This window comes from Zootoca vivipara, chromosome 7, assembly GCF_965207765.1.
Source record: "Zootoca vivipara chromosome 7, rZooViv2.hap1.1, whole genome shotgun sequence".
In the NCBI taxonomy this organism is placed as follows: domain Eukaryota; kingdom Metazoa; phylum Chordata; class Lepidosauria; order Squamata; family Lacertidae; genus Zootoca; species Zootoca vivipara.
The window spans coordinates 54,199,218-54,220,666 of record NC_142590.1 but is presented as its reverse complement, the minus strand read 5'-3'; the positions used below and the strand labels follow the sequence as shown (position 1 = coordinate 54,220,666).

The 21,449-nt window shown below is 45.1% G+C and overlaps 1 protein-coding gene across 24 annotated transcripts in view; it reads left to right on the top strand.

Annotated features, from left to right (window-relative positions):
• Positions 1-21,449, top strand: part of PLEKHA6 (pleckstrin homology domain containing A6) — a 189,631-nt gene that overhangs the window by 132,900 nt on the left and 35,282 nt on the right. For 6 of the 24 annotated variants that reach the window (XM_060277079.2, XM_088673383.1, XM_088673376.1 and 3 more), the window contains 5 exons: positions 3,225-3,400; positions 4,385-4,879; positions 6,606-7,116; positions 8,695-8,781; positions 13,023-13,076. In XM_060277079.2, coding sequence (XP_060133062.2) covers positions 3,225-3,400; positions 4,385-4,879; positions 6,606-7,116; positions 8,695-8,781; positions 13,023-13,076 — 1,323 coding nt within the window. Of the gene's footprint in view, positions 1-3,224; positions 3,401-4,384; positions 4,880-6,605; positions 7,117-8,694; positions 8,782-13,022; positions 13,077-19,540; positions 19,622-21,449 lie in introns of all 24 variants that reach the window. The other 18 variants (XM_088673371.1, XM_088673366.1, XM_088673382.1 and 15 more) reach the window with 10 other exon arrangements.

Sequence of the window (21,449 nt, the reverse complement as noted above, 5' to 3'; positions counted from 1 at the left end):
CATTTCCCAGATAAAACTTCAGTGAGGAAATCCTAGATTTCTTCATTAGGCTCATCAAACACCTAGAAATTCCTAAACAATGGAGACTGGTGAAAGTACAGAGGTATGTAACCTAATGACAATGCACAATATCTGAATATGTTTGCCTTGTGTTATATGTCTTCATAATAACCAAGCTTTTGGACCTAATCCTTGGCTCTTGGTGTAGAGCATATGTACTGAAGATATTGATCTGGCTCAGCAAAATGTCAGTCAAGAAGGCAGATTTGCAAGAGCCCTCAGATCTGTTTGCAAGAACCCTCAGATCTCGCTAGGTTGATGAGTGGCCGCTGATCATTAACCAAAGTTGATGGACAAAACTAAATAAATGAATAAATTGTGCTGTACGTTTCTTCTGCAAAACATTCAACTAAAATAAAATAATAATAAAAATCACAAAGAGGGGAGTTTTCTTACATAATGAAAACCAAACAAATGTGAAAGACACAAAACCAGAAAACTGCAAGCAAGACTATTTTATACTACAATACAACATAAGGTGTTCATGATAAAAGAAAAAGATCTGGAAAGATTTCAGTGTCAATTGAATGGATATGTTGCAAATGATAGAAGCATCAAAAATAAGCTGTTCCAATTTGGGTTAAGAGTTTGGATTGGAAATATTTTTATCTGGGCCTGGAGCCATATTAAGGTCCAGCCTAGGATGGTATTCTTTGAAGATGTTGGGTGCCAATTTTTTTGATGCTGTACAAGACATGTCTTTGGTTTTTTACAAGTCTTCAGCTCCTATATACACCTCAGAGACTAAGAATCAAAGCAGCATGATGTATAAAAGCCATTTCCTAGGCTTTGCTGCACTCTAGCAAGATGGAAAAATGGCCTCTGCTAATAAAGAGGGATCAACCCTAAGTGGCTCTCAGTGATTTCTGTGGAGCAAAGATCGACTGGATATAACATAGAACTGGAGAAGATGTTCGGTGACATAACAGAGAAGTGGGGAATCTTTTCCTTCACATCAGACACTGGGGTAATTTGTGGTGTGGGGGTCAGATTTAGTACTCACCCCAGTGGTGTCCTTGACTTCACTCTTGGAAGTCCTGAAATTAGAGGCATTATATGTGGTGAAAGCATAATATTTTTTTTTTAAAAAAATAAATTTTATTCATTTCCCATTAATAACAAAAAAGAAAAAACATCATAACCAAATTTTACTCATTTACATCCAATAAAGGAAAAAAAGAAAAGAAAAATATAAAAAAGACAAATATATATATATATATATAAAAGAAAAACATACACAAAAAGACTAATCTCTTAATTCTAACCATTACCATAGAAAACATAATATTATGGGGATCACACAAAGGAATGCAGCATGTTTCCATGTACAAGTGGCACATATATCCTTGGAATGGTGCCCTGAATATTCCTGCCTCTTGAAGGACTTCCTGGAGTCAAATAAATATGGCCAGTCTGCAGTCGAACTATTGGCCTATCTAGTCCAGCATCCTGTTTTCACAGTGGCCAACCCAATGCCTGTTGGAAATCTGCAAGGAAGACATGAGCGCTGCCCTCCTGAGGTTACCAGCAACTGGTATTCAGAAGGGTTATTGCCTCCAGAGCCGCCGCCTCCATGAATTTTTCTAACCCTCTTTTCAAGCTGTCCAAGTTGGTGGCTATCACTGCCTCTTGTGAGAGCAAGTCCCATAGCTTTAAGATAAGCATTTGGAAAGGATTACAAAAGTATTTTCTTTTCCTATGCTTCATCAGGAAGGCACCGAGGTGGCCGTATCAGTGGATCCATAGGAAATCTCACTCTTTTTTTGACTCAACTTAGGGAGCTATAGTTGACCCTGACTCCCCATATTGTTCAGTCAATCTCCAGCCCTAGTGACTTTCTATAGGGGAGGGAACACAATGTCCCCCCCCATTTTTTCAATGGGTGAGGCAGCTATATCATTAAAAGGTAAAGGGATACACACCTCCCCTTGTTTCTGGCCAGAGTTAAAATTATTCCATTAGTTTAACAAGTCCTCCAGATAATATTAGGCAACATAGCTTTTATTCAGTGATGATGCATTTATTTTAATTTTTTTGTAAAACTTCTATCCCACATATCACCATCAAGTAATCTCAGGGTGGGCTTACAACAATAAATACATTAAAACCACCAGAAAACATTAAAGCAGCTATATTACAGCAATTCAAAATTTCAACAGCATTCCTCACCTCCACTTAGAAAAAGGCAGTTCTAGTTTACTACATCTCTAGAAACCTGATGGAAAAAAGAACATTTTCAATTCCTTGCATGCATGTACAGGTGTACACTGATCTGGGGTGATGGGTTCTATGTTGAAGTAGATTTTTGCATGCTATTCCTCTGCTGCATGTGGACCCATGCATGTAAGCAAGTGTGTTGGTGTTGGGAACTGGTTGATAGGCAGGTGGGAGGGGCCTTTTCCAACAGCGGGGGGTGGGGGTGGGGGGTTGCATGTTGCTGGGTGGGTTTAGTGAAGGTGTCTCTGGATAGGAATTTTGACCTTTGGTGTCACTCCTGTGATTAAGCTGCTCAGAAACTGGGATTTATCAATATATTAAAAGGCAAATTTTCCCCAAAGGTTGTTTTTTTAATTTGAAAAAAGTTCTAAAAGAAGGGAGGAGGAAAACCTTTGCATTCCCCCTCCCGCCAAAACTTTTAAGAACATAAGAAGAACTTGCTGGATCAGGCCAATGGCCCATCAACTCCAGCATCCTGTTCTCACAGTGACCAATCAGATGTCTGGTGAGAAACCCCTCCCCATCAGGAATAGAACACAAAAACACTCTCCCTCCTGTGGTTTCCAGCAACTGGTATTCAGAAGCATTGCTGCCTTCAACAATAGCCATTGATAGCTCTCTCCTCCATGAATTTGCCTAATCCTCTTTTAAAGCCATCCAGCACCACCAAGAACAAATGCATATAAAGCTAAGCTATAGCCATTAAGCTGTATGGCCTAAAAAACATGCCTTTTCACTTCAATTTTTCCCAGCTAAAAACTAGAAAATAAAAGTTGGTTGAAACTATAGTGGGCAATCCAGTATATGCTGGAAATTATGCCAAATGAAAGAAAGCACAATTTCTCCTATAATCCTCGGTGATCTCAAACTAATGCTGCAGAGACTAATTGGTGACTTCTCTTCTCTTCTCTCCCCCTCCCCTTTCTCCATTTCTACCTGCTCCACAGGTGACTGTGTGCTGGATGGAAGAGACACCAGGGAATAACAAGAAGTCCCTCTCTCCCCAGGCTGAGCACGCCGGCATCCGGACTTACTTCTTCAGTGCAGAGAACAACGAGGAGCAGGAATCCTGGATTCAAGCCATGGGCGAGGCTGCCCGGGTGCAAATCCCACCTGCTCAGAGGTCAGCTATTGGGGGGGGGGGATCTATGTAGAATGTGGTCCACAACTATAGGGGTAACTAAATGGTGCTCTTTAGATGTTGTTGGACTATAATACAGTACTCAATGTCCTGGACCATTGGTCATGGTGGCTGAGGCTGATGGGAGTTGTACTCCAATAGCATCTGTTCTGAGAGATCTCGGTTGGCATTAGCTATGTCTTTGGAAAACCAGTAAAGTAAGAGCACCCAAAAAATTATGATTCCCCCCCCCTTAAAGCATCAAAGTAGTCACCATGGCAAAAATCAGAACTAGGCTAGACTTCCTTACAGTCCACTGTATAATCTCCCATTTTTACGTTATCTTTTTATTATCCCCACCTAAACCAGGAGGGCGCCCTACTAACTTTTGATCAAAATAATGCAAGCAAAGCAGATCCTGTCATCTGTTGCAATAAATTATGCTATACTTTTTTATTACTTTGTAATTTTATTTTATGGGTTAGTATTGTTTTCATTTTGAACTGGGGAGGCACCATAATCTTTTAGTGCTTGGGACAATTAAAGGTCTTAGTCGAGCCCCGGGGTGTTCTATTGTGTCCAAGTCACATAGTTTCTCTGCCTCTCCATTAAGATATTTCCTCTGGTCCTTTAAATTTGTGAGACCAAGTCATCGTTACAAATAAGGTTCACGGATCCTGCAGAAAAGTATGGAAACTCCCTAAAATAGATAACATTTAAAAGGCATTGAGGCTCCTTGAATGGGATGACAGGAAACATAGCTTTGGAGATCTTTAAGCAACTTGAAAAATAAAGCTTTTTGGGAGAGTACAATATCTGGTTCCCCCCCCCAGGGGCCATATCAGAGCTGCAAAGTTAGCAGCAATGTGCTTTCAGGAGACTAACTAGAACCATTCATAGGCTAGCCGTTAGAGCGCATTTTCTATGTTGCTCTGAATGAGAGCCATGACTGTTTTTTGGCCATTTCTACTTTCCCATGCTTACCAGGCACGAGAAGACTGATTCTGAGAACATCCCTCCCAGCAGGAACCACCAGCATCACCACCACCGCAGTGTCCCAACCAGAGAGGCTGCCAAAGCTGAGCCAGAAGCCAAGACCAGAGGCGAAGGAGACGGGCGTGGCTCTGAGAAGATTGACAGGAAAACAGAGCGAGCCGAGAGCAAGAAGGAGCCTCTGGTGAAAGCCAACGGCATTGACAGCCAAGAAATGCCCTCTGAACCTGGAAGCCCTTATCCTGACGCTTCCCGTCTGCCTGCTGGAGTGGAGAGGCCCACCCAGCCAAATGGCTGGCAGTACTCATCTCCTAGCCGGCCAGGCAGCATGGCCTTCCCGCAGCACGATGGTGAGAGTGCTATGCCTCGCCGGAGTTTTGCTCCGCGCACCAATCCTGAGAAGATTGCCCAGAGGAAGAGCTCCATGACACAGCTGCAGCAGTGGGTGAACTTGCGCCGTGGGGCTCCACCTCCTGAGGATCTCCATAGGTGAGGTGATTCAAGCTAGGTGTGGATATAGCTTCTCTGCGAATTAAATAAGGAAGGAATCCCACTAAACACAAGACATCACATCTGCATTATGCACTTACAGTGGTGCCTCGACTTACAAATTTAATCCGTTCCTAAGGCACCTTTGTAGGTCGAAAAATTCGTAAGCTGAAAAGCGCCATTGGAAACGCGATTTCCCATAGGAATGCATTGGAAACAGAAAAATTCGTAAGTCGAAGCAACCCCATCTTAAAATTCGTAAGTCGAAAAAACCCTATCTAAAACTGCCGCGGTTTCCGTTCAGATGTCGAGAAATTCGTAAGCGTGCAGCCATTTGCCCCATTCGTAAGTCGAAAAATTCGGTTGTCGAGTTGTTCATAAGTAGAGGTACCACTGTATAGGAGTCTTGAGAGGTATGGCTTCCCACCCTCCCCCAAGGGTCCTGGAACTGTAGCTTGTTAAGGACTACATTTCCCAGGATACTTTAGGGGAACCCATGACTGAGGGCTCATCCACACTTACCTTTTGCCCCTTGTTTTCTAGGTGCAGGTCTGCGCTTTAAAGCTCCATGTCCAAACACATATATTTTTTTGCCACTTCGCTTTCCCTATGAAATCCCATTCTTTAACACTGAATCAGAACAAATGGCAAATTCAGTTTTCCACAGGCTGCCATTTGCTCTGATTTGGCAGTAAAGCATGGGCTTTTGTGGGGAAAGAGGTGGTTTAAATGTATGGTGTGGGTGTAATCTGAGAGAAGGTGAGAAAATGATGTGTACACTTCAAGTTTAAATCATACTGTATATTCCGGCATATAAAATGAATGGGCATATAAAACGACCCCCAACTTTTCCAGTTAAAATATAGAGTTTGGGATATACTTGCTGCATAAGAAATACGACCCAGCGTATAAGACGACCCCCGACTTTTGAGAAGATTTTCCTGGGTTAAAAAGTAGTATTATACACAGGAATATACTAGTTACAGTGGTACCTCTAGTTACGAGCTTAATTTGTTCCGGACGTCCATTCTTAATCTGAAACTGTTCTTAACTAGAGGCGTGCTTTTGCTAATGGGGCCTCTTGCTGCCGCTGCGCCGCTGCGCCGCTGGCACACAATTTTCGTTCTCATCCTGAGGCAAAGTTCTCAACTTCCAGGTTAGCGGAGTTTATAACCTGAAGCGTTTGTAACTCAGGGTACCACTGTATTCTCCCCTCTTTCCCAACCAGTGAGTCCCAGGAGGACTGTAAGTGCTGAGGACATTCTGTTTTTAACTGTCCCAAACCATGTGGCAATTCCACATGAGAGTTGTAATATTTGTGAAACGGATTGGCCCAGTTGTGTGGAGGAGACTGTTAATCACAGCGCTACAAATCTGCTATGATAGCATGGGTGGCTCACAAGATATCTGAAGAAGTGTGCATGTGCACGAAAGCTCATACCAGTAACAAACTTAATTTGTCTCTAAGGTGCTACTGGAAGGAATTTTTTTATTTGTTTTGACAAGATACAAAGTTATAGAGCCCTCTTGTTTAACTGCTTCCATTGGGAAGTGTTTCTTATGACCTCCACATGGAGGCTGCAACATTTGAATCTCCCCTGACAAAGAACCAGAGTTTTAACACAGAGATAGACAGGTGGGTAAGGTAGGGCAGATGATGCTAAAATTCCTTTGCAAACTCAGGGTTTGCATTCATCGCCCTCATTCTTTCCTTCTGGCCGTCTAGCCCCACCAGGTTCTACCCGATGTCCCGAAGAGTCCCTGACTACTACCCCCCCTACTCACCTCAGTACTCTGAAGATTACCAATACTACCCTCCTGGGGTGCGTCCCGACAGCATCTGCTCTATGCCTGCCTTTGAGCGTGTGAGCCCTCAGTGGACTGTGGACGACAAGCGCCACTCCTTCCGCAACAGCGGCTCCTACCAGCTGCGGGACTGGAAAGAGCAGCCAGGCTACGGCAGGCAGGATGTTCCCATCTGGATGTCAGGCCCGGCCCGGCCGCCAGTGTACTATGACGAGATGGATGCTGCCTCAGGCTCCTTGCGCAGGATGTCCCTCCAGCCTCGCTCCCGGTCAGTCCCCCGCTCGCCGAGCCAAGGCTCCTACACCCGAGCCAGAGTGTACTCCCCTGTCAGGTCACCAAGCACCCGCTTTGAAAGAGTGCCTCCCCGGAGTGAGGAGATTTATGCGGAGCCGACGACATACATGATGAGGCGATCGGTCAGTTCACCAAAGGTAACCCTCCCTTGCGGTCTCCACTCCTACCCTCGGGGCTTCCTGCCACTCTTTGGGGGAGTACTGAAGCTTTGCACTGAGGGAACCTTAGCACAGTCTTAGTGACCTAATCGTTACCTCTGTTTGTATATGCTGTGTACTGAGACTGAGGAGTATTAGGAAGGGTGAGGGGAAATTACCATGGCTGGAGTGGGAAGGCACACTAGCTTTGGTGAAGGTGAGGAGAGGCAGTCATGGGCAACATAGGTTTTTTTTTTCTGTTGAGGGCTGCATTTCCTGAATTGATTACTTGTTGTGGCTCATGTGCCAGTGTTGGGCAGAGCCAGAACTGGTGGTGGCTGGAGCCAGAGACAAAACTATTCTGGATTAACTGATCTGGAATGGAGACCACCCTGCTTCCTCATGGTTCCTCAGTTTAGAATTCCCAGTTCAATGCATATCTAGTCAGAAGCAAGCCCCACTGAGGGTGATGGGGTTACTTTCAAATAAACAGAGAACTTTTTTTTAGTACCAAAGACCAATGCAGCCACTGCTCCGGAAAGGAAGCCAGAGTAATTCTTACCGATATGTTATTTGACAGTTTAGGGAGGAGAAAAATCTTTTCCCTAAGCCATACAACCGGGGGAGAAGTTTTTAAAACATACACATATAAAAGAAAAGACGACATCTTCCAATTCTGTGTTCTGAAACAAAACAGAAAGAGAGGGGAACACTTACAAATGCTGGGGGAAAAGGAGAAAATGGGTAGAAAGCAAAGATTTCTGATGTGATGGAAGAATGGGGCAGCTTCAGGAGACATCAGAGTGGCATATAATATGAAGCCACAGGTTGCATGTTTTCCTAGGGCCACAGGTTGCTCACCTGTGAGCAGAATAAAACCTTTATTCTTAACCTCTGACATGTCAGGGCTTCTTCTGCTCACTCAGCTGTCCGTAAACGCTCAGTCACAGTCTGTTCTTATTTCACTTGTCCCAGAAATGAAAAAATTAGGGTCTGGGCCAGACTCAGTTGAAACATGAGTTATAGGGGATTCAGAACTCCCAACCATTGAATTGAGGTACTGGAGTCACATGTTCAGGCTAAACAGAACTGGCATGTTAGCTGTGCTGGGAGCACACAGTCAGCACCACATGTTGAAAAGGTTGCTGGTGAAACTTTAGAACATTGTTCATTGTGCAGACCAATATTAGTGAATTTCAGGCAGAACTGAGAGTGAGAGCAACCCAGGAGCTGAGTGGCATTGGAAGTTTCAAGGGTAGGAGCCTGGGGGAAAACCTGCCCTTTCTTTTCCTCTTCTCCTAACAGAACTGTACTTCCAGCTTGTAGAACCAACTCCTCTTTTCCAAGAGCATCTTAGGTGTTCTTATGTCTAGGCCACAACTCCTTGTCCCTCCTACCATTGACCTGTCCATCACCCTGACCGAATGACCCTGGGCAATTCCTTTGCCTTGCCTGTTGTCTCCATTGTGGGCTGTGCCAACTGTTCTGTATTGTGGGGAAAGGTAGCATGGACTATGGTCACCCTACAGTGATATGAGCCTTCTTCATGCATGTGTGTGGTTTCTTCTCTTTCCTCAGTATGATTATCTGGGTGACAGGAGGCCTGTCCCTGCAGGAATGTTCCCCTTCAACTATCCAGCATCCCCTACGGTCCACGACAAAATGGTATGTCCCATTGGCATCCCAGCATTCCACTAGGGATGCTGGGTTTCCTTCCCAAGGTTGGGATCTAATTCAGAGGTGGGGTGAAGGATGTTATTATGCAATGGGCAATTTCTTCCTGGACACGAAACCACTGTCCTGTAACAGTAATATTCTCTAGTGTTTCAGCCTACAGGGATATGTTAGCTGTGTGAGACCAATCTGGATATGTAATGCACCGTGACTATGCAAACTGACAGATAATTCTGTTGAAGACAGGGCTTCACTATTTTTGGCAAAGGAGGGAAATAGGCATGTGATTTATAGAGATAGTGAAACAGCTCCCGTTCACACATTCAGCCACCAGTTTTTAGCATCCTGCAAGAGGAGAACATGTAATGTAAAATGGGTCCAACCCCCCGTTTGCCCAGAAGAATCATCCATGTGATTCTCCTTTTCCCACAATTAATAAATAAAAAGGTGCAATCAGGAGTTAAAGCAGAGGCTTCATTTCACATCACAAGCTACATCTGCATGACAGAAGGGAAGCCTCCATCCTGGCTTGCCCACCATGCCACTGCGGAATATAAACTGAGGCATGGTGCTCATTGCTGCTGCAAGCTTAACCCAAACATTTCTCATTAGTGTTCATGAGCTGCTGTTCAGAGTTTTGACCTGGCATGTGATTTGAACTCAGTACCATTTTGCTCCCCTAAATCAGGGGTGGCGAACCTGTGGCCTTCCCAATGTTGTGAGACTCCCATGAACCTCAGCCATTGTAGCCAATGGCCCAGGGTTGATGAGAGCTTGAGTCCAAACAACTTCCGGAGGACCACAGGTTCCCAATCCCTGTTCTTAAATGAGCAGCACCTTGCCCATACCTATAATGCAGAAAAGGGCTTGTTGGAAGAGCACATTTTTCCTCTGGAATTCCTCCCCTATTCCAAGAATGCATTGCTTTGGCAGCCCATAAAGAAGAAATGAAGAGAGCAAAAGCTGGGGCAGCGGCAGCAGTAGCGGCAGCTTCCACTGCCCAAGCTTGCAATCCTCCAGTGTAGTTCTGGGACAGTGCAAAATTGGGTGAGCTTGAAAAGGACATGCAGAAAGCCCTGTTCCCTGTTGCTGGCTGTCGTTTCTTTCAATGCTGTATTTTCCTCACTCCTTCTTGCTTCTCTCTTTTGTTTGGTTATTTCACTGCGGGGGCGGATCCATGTGGTGGGGGCAGAAACCACTGTGAGTGGGACTCTGCCAAGTGAAACTGCCAACTTCCATTTGCTCCATGCCAAGGTTCTTGACCCTGCCTGACACCTTTCACCTATGAGAGCAACCAGTAATTCCTGGACTGGATTAAGGTGCCCTGCGGAACAGATTCTAGTTGCACGGACTGTTGCACGCAGCTTCTCCCCTCACTCCCTCTGCCCTCTCACCAGCTATGCACAAAAAGTGGATGCATGTGGCTGAACCAGGAGTGCACTGAGATGATCCTGGTATCACCGAGCACATCACGGACAGTCTCTCTCATAGCAGGTGCTCTGTCTCCATCTCCAGCTGCTTTGGGGGGGGGGCGAATGTCTGATGGCAGGAACAGATGTGGAATGCGGGTGCAGGATAGCTCCTTTGAAAGAGCAGCACTAGCAGTCTGGACTTTTTGGCGATTGCTCGTTTCCGAGCAAGATTGTCTACCATGAACATGGTCTTAGCCTAGCAGTGTGTCCGTAGGTGACTGTGAAGGCCAATTCTGGATCCATACGTCCCTCCACAGTGGGGATATAGGTTTCCGGACGGGAGTTGATCACGGTGAGGATTTGCCAAAAGTGCCTTCCTCTTAGCTCATTTCTCCCTTTTGTCCTGAGTCTGTGCTTCTTCAAAGTTCATAATACCTTTGGTAGAGGCTGTTCTCCAATTGTGCTCCAGCAATCTGGACACATATCTGTTAATTACAGACACAGAGCTCAGGCTGCCCAGGCCTGATAGTAAAGCTTCTGTGTGTTTAGAAAGAGACAAATTGTTTCCAAAACAGATCAAAATAATTTCCGTCTATATCTGAGAAGTAGTTTACCTGGGTCAAAAGAACACTGTTGGTATCATGCTTGCAGAGAATAATGCACAGGAGCGCCATTTTTGTAAGGGTCCCTTTGTATGGTGCTCCTAACTTTCTTGCCAGGTGAAGAAGCTGTAGGGAAAAGCTGTAGCTATGCTTGCTGTCTTGGGGGATAGCGCAGTCACAGAGCATCTGCTTTGCATGCAGAAGGTCCTACTGGTAGGTTCAATCCCTGACATCTCCAGGTTGGTCTGTGAGGGACCATGTCTGAAATCCTGGAGAGCCATTTCCAGTTAGCATGGATGGACCAATGGTCTGGCTTGGTAGAAGGCAGCTTCCTGTATGCCTGTATCTAGAATAGGTAGACCATCCCCAGCTTTTCCAATGGACATCCACATGGAGGCTGGGTAGAGATTGAGTAAAAGCCAATTTGCATGACCCAAAGTAATTGCCCCAGGAATGTAGACTGAGTAAATCTGTGCAGAGTTTGACGTGTGCAGAACCCGCTGTTTGTTTCAGCACGCTGCCAGCTTTCAGCTCAGCCAGTTTTTACCGCACAGTTGTGAAGCCGTTGAAAGGGACGCTGAGCTTTAGGAAGAGGCCATATGCATGGAGCCAATAGCACAATCCCTTCTTCCCCTGCAGAACTCTGAATGGATGTGTTGAGCCCACGTTCTCAACATGCCAGCCTTGGCATAAAGACTGCAGAGCAGTCACTGTGGACGAGAGAATTTCCACCTAATCCGAGGCTTTCAAAGCTAGGTGCCTTGCTGAGAGAAATGTGGGAGTGCTAACTGTGGGGACAAACTTCTTGGTAGCAAACTTTGCCTCTGCAGCAGGAGTGAATTAACAATTCTTGTAGGCCTATGCCACCAATAAAACAGATTATAATAATGGTTTAATGGGTATTACGGGTGCTATATTGCAATGAAAAGTGAGCCCTATTTGGAGCAAATGTGTGTGGGCTTAAAGTCAGAGGGGGCTTGTGCACCAGCTCCATTTCAGACCTTCCCATGTTGGCAGGAGGACTATAGCTCAGTGACAGAGCTTTGCATGTAGAAGGTCTCAGGTTCGATCACCAGCACTTTCAGGTAGGACTGTCTGAAACCCTGAAAAGCTGCTGCCAGTCAGTGCAGGTAGAACAGAGGGCTTATCCACACTTATCTTTTGCAAGGCACAGGTGCTCACTTTAGCACTCCATGGCCCAGCATTTTGTTATTATTTTTGTCTCAAACTTTCCCCTTGAAACCCTGCTCTTTAAAACTGAAACAGAGCAAACACCAATTCGGGTTTTCTGCGGATTGATGTTTTCTCTGATGAGCTTTTTAAAGAGCAGGTTTTTGCAGGGAATATCCTGGAGCAGGAACGAAAGGGCACTGGGACACAGAGCTTTAAATCGTGGACCGTGCCTGGAAAGAGCGGAGGAAAGGTGTGTATAAGCCCTGAGTTACATGGACCTGCAGCCTGACTCAGCAGAAGGCAGCTTCCTCATCTGGAAGATCTGAAGAGGAACTCTGAGTGCGTTCAGTTGAACATGCTGAGGATCCTCCTTCACACTGCATGTGGGAAGGTCTGCAGTGAAGCCGACGCATGTGGGGCTGTTGGAGTGAGGCTTGTGTGTGTGCATGCCCCGCCCCACCCCACCTTTAGCCCACAAGTGTTCAACCCAAATACCCTCAAAGGGCTACAGAGTCAAAAGATTGCATTCCTTACTGTTGGGGGAGAGCATTAATATGTTTACCAGCTTGGTGGCCTACTCCAGTGGCCTGGAGGAAGGTAGCATGGCCCTTTTGTTAATCCACACCTGTCCAGCAGGAGGCGACACATGGTATGGGGACAGAGCACTGATTATATGAGAATCTGCCAGGATCTCCCATTGAGAGTCCCTCTAAGGCAGCCTTCCCCAACTGGGCGCCCTTGCAGATGTTGTGGACTACAGCTCCCCGTCGTTGCAGTCTGAAACTTCTGGAGGGCACCTGATTGGGGAAAGCTCCTCTGGGGAATATATCCTGGCCTAAAAGGACCGCTGAGCAGCCATCACTCACCCCACCCACCTACCTCTTTTTGAAAAAAAACAATGCTTGTGAGGCTGACTGTTCCCTTTCCTGTCTGGAGAGCTCTGTGCCTCTCTCGAGCTAAGTTGCACCTAACTGCTTTTGCTTCTTCTTTGTTTTTGTTTGTTTTTGTGTTTCCATTTTGCCGCATGCCTAATGGCTCCTGATAGGATGAACTTTTAGACCTTCAGTTGCAAAGAAACCTAGAGTATTTGGATCAGCAGGTAGGCCAAGCTGGCTGTCTCCCTCTCACTGCTCCCACCACATTTTTGCCTCTTGTCCTGCAACCCCCGCTGCCCCCTCCCCAGCTGTGCTGTCAGGTCAGTGTTGCCTTTCCCTCTCCCCTTTATCCTTCCTCCTCCCCAACATCTGTCCCTCTCCTTCTCTTGGCATTGTGGCAGCACTAGCGGGTCGATGTGGTTTGTTCCTTTCATCTTTCTTGTGGACAGTGACACACTTGTTCGTGTGTGGGGGGTGTGTGAATTGGGGAGGGAGCTGCTTTGCTTGCTTGGACATCTATGGATTTTGATGTGCTGCAATTGCAGCTGTTATTATTGCCGTATTTTGTGACTGTTGTTGGATTTCTGTGCAATGTTCTGCACTAGTCTGCAGGATGTAAGCAGGATTTAGGGCAGGAATAAACTCTGTTGTTAATAAGAGAATAATCGTGACCCTAGAACTCTGGGTGGCAACCTATGTGTGGGTTTGGTTTTTTTAATGTGAACTGTATTTTGAATTTAGTTTGCACTCTGCCCACTTATTCATTCCATCCCAAGCAGGGTTATTTTAAATACAGCGCTCAGCACTGTCACATCAGCACCCAATGCTCTCATGCAGTTGCTGGCAAGACCTGCTGGCACCAATGCCTGCTTTGCTCCCTCTCACTCTGGCCATCTTCCCTTCATGTTCCCCCAGCTGCTGGCTTATCTGGTGACAGTGGCTTGATCTGGGAAGTTGCCTGTGTGTGTGTGTAAATTTCCTACAGTGACATGGAGTGCCTGATGTAGCGTATGGCCCTAGGGCATTGTGGGAAATAAAAGCGACAGGTGGCTTCCATTCAGATCTGGATCTTGTATCCAAAGAGCTAATACATTTCATGTTGGTGGCAGAAGACTAAATATTTCTTAGTATTGGATAAATACTGAAGGAGTAACCTTAGAAAAATGGTATTGGAAATTATGGTTTGTGGCATCTACAGAATATTAAACTCATCCTTTGAAAGTAATGAGAAGCTGAGCCAATACAGAATGCTTTTCTTTACTAGTGTTCATTGTTAAGGTGTGCCACTGAATGACTGTGAAGCCACTGTAGATCTGCGAGGGAAATTGGAGTCTCCTATGGGGGAAGCCATGACTGTTTAAAGTGATTGATATGGCTTTAAGTTTAAAGTGATTGATATGGCTTTAAGTCAGGCATCCCCAAACTACAATTCCCATCATCCCTGACCACTGGTCCTCTTAGCTAGGGATAATGGGAGTTGTAGGCCAAAACATCTGGAGGGCCGCAGTTTGGGGATGCCTGCTTTAAGTGTATAGTGCATATGGGGCCTTAGACTTTGCCTAAGCCACCTAAGTCAACCCATTACAACATATTGTGCCAGTAAAACCCATAGTGAAGAAGTACTTTGGCATGCCCTGGATCTTCCAGCATTCTGCTTCATTGACTGACCCCAGGTTCAAGAATGATGAGAGAGGCAGCAAAAAAAGCTATTAAGTTTTATACTCCTCTGTCATGTTCCCTCTTACTCAATTTTTTTTCTAAACTTAAAAAATCCTCCTATTATGTAACTTTTCCTCACAGGAGAGTTTTTTCCAGCACCAAAATGGAATGGGCAACATTTCAGGGGAAGCTTCCTTGAAAGTCCTGGCCTTTTACTTCCCATCTAGCAACCCAAATTTCTCTTTCAGGATCACATAATAACATTTCTCCTTAGTGTATATGCAGCATCCAGATTACATGTGACAGGAAGACAAGACACTGTGTGGCCCACATGCCCATCACAAACTCAACTGCCTATGAGGCCGGGGAGAAAACCTGCCACTAACAAGAGACCCCCAGAGAAGAATCCTCCATATGATAGGATGACTGTTAGTCCCACAAAGAATAGGCTCCTCTTTGAGGATCATTTGCCTCTTCCTCAGATCGAAGCCCTTCTTCCCCAAGACCGTGATTCTCCATGATAATGGAAGAGATGGCACTGTGTGAGTGGAATGTCATTATTACGTCTACCAACCACTCTGGCTCTCTCAGCTTTCTCAGGTCAGATCCTGGGACTTAAAGGGAACATACTTGTTCCCTGAAGACCAGAAAGTCCTTGCACTGAGCACACGCCCATGACCTCTGTCCAACATGCACATAGTTGCACGTGTGACATTCTGAATATCCCTGCTGGCTTTCTACCTGCATTCTTGTTGCAGGATCATAGGATTAGATATAATAATAATAATAATAATAATAATAATAATAATAATAATAATAATATATATTTATACCCTGCCCATCTGGCTGGGTTTCCCCAGCCACTCTGGGTGGCTTCCAACAGAATATTAAAATACAATAATCTATTAAACATCAAAAGCTTCCCTAAACAGGGCTGCCTTCAGATGTCAGATGAAGAAGGTGGAAGGGGAGGGAGGCATACTATCTGATCTTTTCTCCATGTCTGTTCCCAACAAGAGTCTGGCTGATCAGGTGAAAAGGTGCAGATGGCACAGACCGGGGTGGTGGTGGTGGTGGAATGTGACCCTCTTGCTTTCAGGTTCTATGGGTGCCTTGGGAGTAAGGCATGTGAAGGTCCTTTTGCCTATGAAACAGTTTGGGAGTCTGATAGTAGTTTGTCCATGAGTGGAAGTGAGCCCATGAGTTTTTGTGAACTTTCACTTGTTGGAATATGAGATCACCTGTATGTCTCTGTGAATATATCAAGTTTGCATATGGAGCCTTCCCAACCTGGTGCTCTGCAGATGTTTTGGCTGGGGCTGAATGGGAGTTGTAGTCCAAACCAGCTGAAGAGCAGCAGGTTGGGGAAAGCTAGTATATGACATTGCGGACAAACTCAGCTATCTGATTCATTTAACCTTATCCAACTTTTGGGTAGTCAAAATTGGGTTACAGTTTGGGAAAGAACTGAGCAGGGTGTTTCTTTAAAAATAAAAATAAAACCATTCAGGTCAGGTACTTCATGTTTAAAAAACAGGGACAAAACAGATGGTTAATCTGAGGTATTGAATAACTAAGCATCAGATATCCAACATATAAGTATTTTGTGTGTATGAACGTTTAAGTATGTAAAGGTGTGCTAACCAGAAATAATGGTTCAGTGTGCATGTGAAATGCTTGGGGCGGGGGCAGGAATCAATAATATATGTAAAACCAGTTTTTACCATAATGGTTTTGTTAAAAAACAACAAACCCATGAATATAAAACAGCTCAGTATACTGTAATAAGTCAGATACCAAGCAACTAACCCAAACAGCCTTCCCCACAAGCTTTGCCTTGAGCTGAAACAATCTTTCATGCACATTTTGTCATGTTAAGGGACACTTTCTGACCTACCCTTAGAGAAACAGGGACAGAAACCCCTTTTGGGAAAACATCAGCAGAGGAGATTAAGCTGGATTTTTTTTATATAAAAAAATAAAATCTCATTGCAAGTGCTGATGGATGTCTGATGCTGGCCTGAAAAAGTCTGCATTTCAATAAGCAAGCCTGCTCCAGAGACAATCTCATTACAGCTTTGGAGTCAGTAAATCCCCCATCAGTAGAGTAATCATGAAGATGTGCTTGTGTCTGTGTTGGGCGGAAGCCACTGAGGAGGAGGAGGCACTTAAAAGTGCTCTGGGTTGGGCAGCTGTTGTAGATAGTAGGCTTTTCTCCCTATTAAAAATGATTCTTCAAGGCTTTCCATCTCCTTCTGTTCCCCTTCTGACCCACAGAGAAAGACTGGTTTAAAACAGCACAATGAAATGCAACCTTCAGAGCCCTATTTATTTGTTATGCCCTGGTGCCTTCTGTCGAAAGTGCATTTTGTGCGTGTGTGCGCGTGTGTAGAGAGATATATAGCACCATCAGCTTCACTTGACTAATGGAGAAGTATGTCAGCCAAATATCATCTGACTCTTGGGATTTTTGTTTAAGCAACTGTTTTATTATTATTACTCCCTTCCATAAAACCTTATGGAGTTGGAAGGAATTGCAAGAACACACACACACACACACACACACACACACACATTTCAGCCACACATTGCTTCTCTCCCCCCCCCTCTTCCAGAATCAATCTATGTAACCTAGGCTACAGTGTGCTGTGAGCATGAAGGGGATGCACAGTGGAAGAACTCTTCAAATCAAACAGCTCCATATGATTCAAGCAAGCAAGCAAGCAAGCAAAGGCATAAAAACCAAACAAACCCTGGATCATTAGCTCCCTGGAGGGAGGGATTTATTATTAAGCCCAGATATGACAACCAGTGAGACTTTGTGCATGGACAAAATCTCAGGGGAAGGCCGGTCCGCTGGCGCAAATGGGGCACTGCCCCACCAACCTCAGCCAGACCTCACCTTCCTGCCTGTCTTTCTTACAACCAGTCCAGAGGGTGCTGCTGCCTATCAGCTGCCTCCTCCTTAGCTTGAGCATCACCAATTAGCTGGCTCTGCCTGCTGTTGGCTCTGGCTGCACCTACTGTTGGGTCTCCTTGTCTTGGTCCCTACCTGTCCTAATGGGCACCAGCCTCCACTGGATAAAACCTATCCCTCCACTCCAAGTGTATCCTAATGAGGAAACCATGAGTCCTCCTCTGCCAGTCCTAAAATCTTGGAAAAGGGAGCAAAGCAGATTCCCACCAGGGGCTAGAGGGGCTTATAGAGACTGGCTCAACTAGCCCTGCATGTCTCGGGAAGGGAGAAGAGGAGGAGCTGCTGGGCATCAAATAAAGTTTAATAAGCTCCTGTTTAATAAGCAGAAGTAGCTGTTTGCTGAGTAAGTCCTCCCCGCCCCCCGGCTGGTGGTCTTTTTGTGGGTGCATTCTGTAAAGCATTCTCAACACAATAATAGTGCATTAGCGATGAATTTATTCCGCTTTCATTTGTTCTTTGATGCTGCCCCTGTGCCACCACTTTATTGCTACCTGGAGGAGAAAAATGAACCAGGGTGTTTGTGGTATAACAAGTTGCAGGATTTCAGCGGGATGTTACAGCATATGCACTGGTCAGAAACGATGCAGGTGGACTGCCACAATACTTCTGCAGGCACAAACAGTGTTGAAAGTGGGACAGTCCTGGTATCATTATGATTTTGCTTATTCATTACATTTGCATCCCACCTTTCCTCTAAGAAACTCAAGGTGGTGTATATAGTACTCTTCCTCCTCGTTTTATCCTCGAAACAACCCTGCAAGGTAGATGAGGCTGAGAATGAGTAACTGGCCCAAGGTCTCCCAGTGAGCTTCATGGCCAGGTGGGGATTCGAACCCTGTTCTCCCAGGTCCTGGTCCAACACCTTAACCACCATGCCACACTTGCTCTCATGTGTGCTCTTAGGAGCACAAATCATCATGAATGTGCAGTGTGTCTGGCGGGACCTGAAGTGAGGTACTAAGCCTCACTGGGATTTCAAAGCAGGCAGAGGGAGGCCCAAACATATCTTCACTCAAAGTCTGCCTTTTGTATCAACAAGGTAAATCTTTTAAGTACAGCTACACCCCATCCATCAACCTATTGTTAAAGGCTGAAACTGATATGACGTGGGAGATCCATGATCAGATTTCCTGATCTATATATAAAATATCTCCATTTAAATCATTTGTGGGTGGCTCTTTGGTAGGAGCAGTGGTACTGAGAGAGGGGGTGCCCAAACTTTTGAACTAAATCCCCCCCGCCAAGCTGTTATTATTATGTCCCAAAATACAGCTTTGGATGGGTGTGTGATTAGGGAAATTGCATGGGGATTGGGGGCATAGCTGCCAAGTTTTCCCTTTTCTCGAGAGGAAGCCTATTCAGCATAAGGGAAAATCCCTTTAAAAAAGGGATAACTTGGCAGCTATGATTGGGGGGTTGGGATGAAACATTATTTCCCCAGCACTGCTACTCCTTGTGTTTGGAGAGAAAAGCCCCCTGTGATGTGAATGGTCTAAGCAAAGGGTGTTATATATGATACACTCGTGTGATATGCCTCTTTGGGAACTGTAGTGTAGAGTGATGTTTTGCCCCAGTCATTTCTTTTTAAAGTTTCATTGGCAAGCCCATTTGCATGGGAAAGGAGCAATTCCAGAAAAGCACATGGAAGATTTCCTCCAGATGCAAATGGGAGCAAATGTGTGTGAGAGTGAGAGTGTATCAGAACCCTGTTTTGTTTGGAACTATGAGGGAAGGAGGAGGAGGACTCAGTTCTTCCTCCTTGCACCCCTGTAGTGGTACTCAGGCTTCCTTTCTTCATGATCCACCAAGTGCACATTAAATGCAGCCATGCAATTAGCATCACATCTTGTTTAGCCCAGTAATCACTCTGAACCTTGATGTGCTTTTCAGTCCCGTGGACTTCCTTTAGGTGTGCCTTTGCCTCGTGACATCTGTTCTAAGTCTAGGTCTTTTTCAGATTTATATGTTAGCGGTAAGACGTGTTCAAGGCTGAGCTGCCGTGGCTGTGCCTCCGCTAGCATCTTGACGTTTTTCCTTCCTTGTCTGCCGCAGATGAGCGAGAGCGAGACTTTGATCAGTATGGTGAACAGAATGGTGGAGAGCTCTTCCCCTAGGGCTCAACTGTACATGCAAGTAAGACATCACAGCAGCTTTGCCATCAACCATGCCATTCCAGCTGCTTTTGCATGGCAGAACCATTCCCTAGTGTCACCCTTCTGCACCTCACATCCGCATCCATTTGTAAGATGCCCATTCAACATTTCATTCTACAAACGGCATTTATACATGGAGCCCAATAAGGCACCTGTGCCCCTGCCTGTCAGTGATCCTAATTCCCTGAAGCATTTTAAGTCACTCAAAATCCGCAACTTAACCCACACATTGGAGGCGGATGGGACCCTCAGCATTTGTGGATCTTAATCTTAGCTGCATCAACAGCTCTGTACCACCTTATGCCAACCTTTCTCTCTCTCTTTTGTCTGTAGATAAGATAATAAACGTATATTTGGCTCAGGCTAAAACCTAAAACTTTCAGTTATGAACTGCTTGTCATGGCTTTTGGGGCTGGAGAAAAAAGCCTATCAATGGTTTGTTTCCGGGGGGGGGGGAGGAAGACAATTTTTCCTCTTTCCTTTCTGGTATTCCTTTTGCAAAATGTAGTGCACCTCTGGAAAATGGTTAGGTATTAACATTAGCATCTGTTAGTCATCACCTACAAACTTGTAACCCAGTCAGAGTTTTGAGCCAAGACGCTGAAGCAACCCCCCCCCTTTTTTTTTGCTCCAGTGCTTAGCATTGGAATTTGTGAAGTGGGACACTTACCAGTAAGTTTGCATTGGTATCTCTTGCTAAGGGTAGAGAGTCCTCTACCTTTTGCCCACACCTTTCCCCCCAAATAGTTTAGTATAAAAATCTATGGGGATATGCTAGGATATAGAATAGGATCTATCTAGGCTCCTACCCAAGGAACATATCCGTGCATCAGATCTAGGGGAATGCTCCCTCCACAGAGGGAACGTCCACTGGGAAGCAGAATGATCAGCTTCTGTGCTTAATTTTATTAAAGGGTCATCAGTACCAAGCCCTGGAATTTAATTCAGAAATCAGTGTTGAGCTTCAGAACCCACTTGTTGTAATTATGTGTATGTTTTAAACAGAGTTTATATGTGTATATAGTTTTAATTCTATTAATTACCTAAATGTGTTTTTTTAATGAATGTTCCCCGCCCCCTCTAACTTTTAGCAATTGTTGTTTTTATCTGTAAGCCACCTTGAGTCCTGTCAGGGATAAAGGTGGGATAAAAATGGATAAGATTAATAATAACAACCAAAGCTTTCCATATCAAGTGCTAGGTGTGTCTGTTTTTTGTATGATCTCCGCCTTGGCAAGAGAAGATAATGTATCTGAGCGCCACTGGGACCAGTTCAATGCATGCAGTCAGGATTATCAGTGTTCAGAAACTTTGTCTTCCTGGCAGGATTGGGATTCTTCATTTTGCCCATTAAGGAATACAGTCGGTGATATCATCATAAAAGATGCATCTCATTGCCGTTACAACAAGCCAACCACCATCCATTTAAATCTCTAAAGCTTCAGTCATCATTTGCTCACCTTTATCACCAAACTGTACTTTCTGATGCATTTGCTACTCTTTATATTGTCCAGGAAGACTGCAGCAGAACAGGCTAATAATCACTGGTTAGATGAGATCCTTGACTAAGTCTGGGGATAGGTTCAGCTCACTGCATTACCTGAATTTGAAAACAGAATGGCATGTTTGATGAGACATTGTAGCTTCTATCTCCTGCTTTGTTCACAGCACTGTGCCAAATTGCCCCAGGGAGTAAGGATATTCTGACAGAAAAGTGCCACATAGCTAGAATTTGTCTAACTCCAGCTCCACCTGGGGGTGGTTTTCACCCCCTGAGAGAATGTTCTAACACGGTTTCACATTGGTTC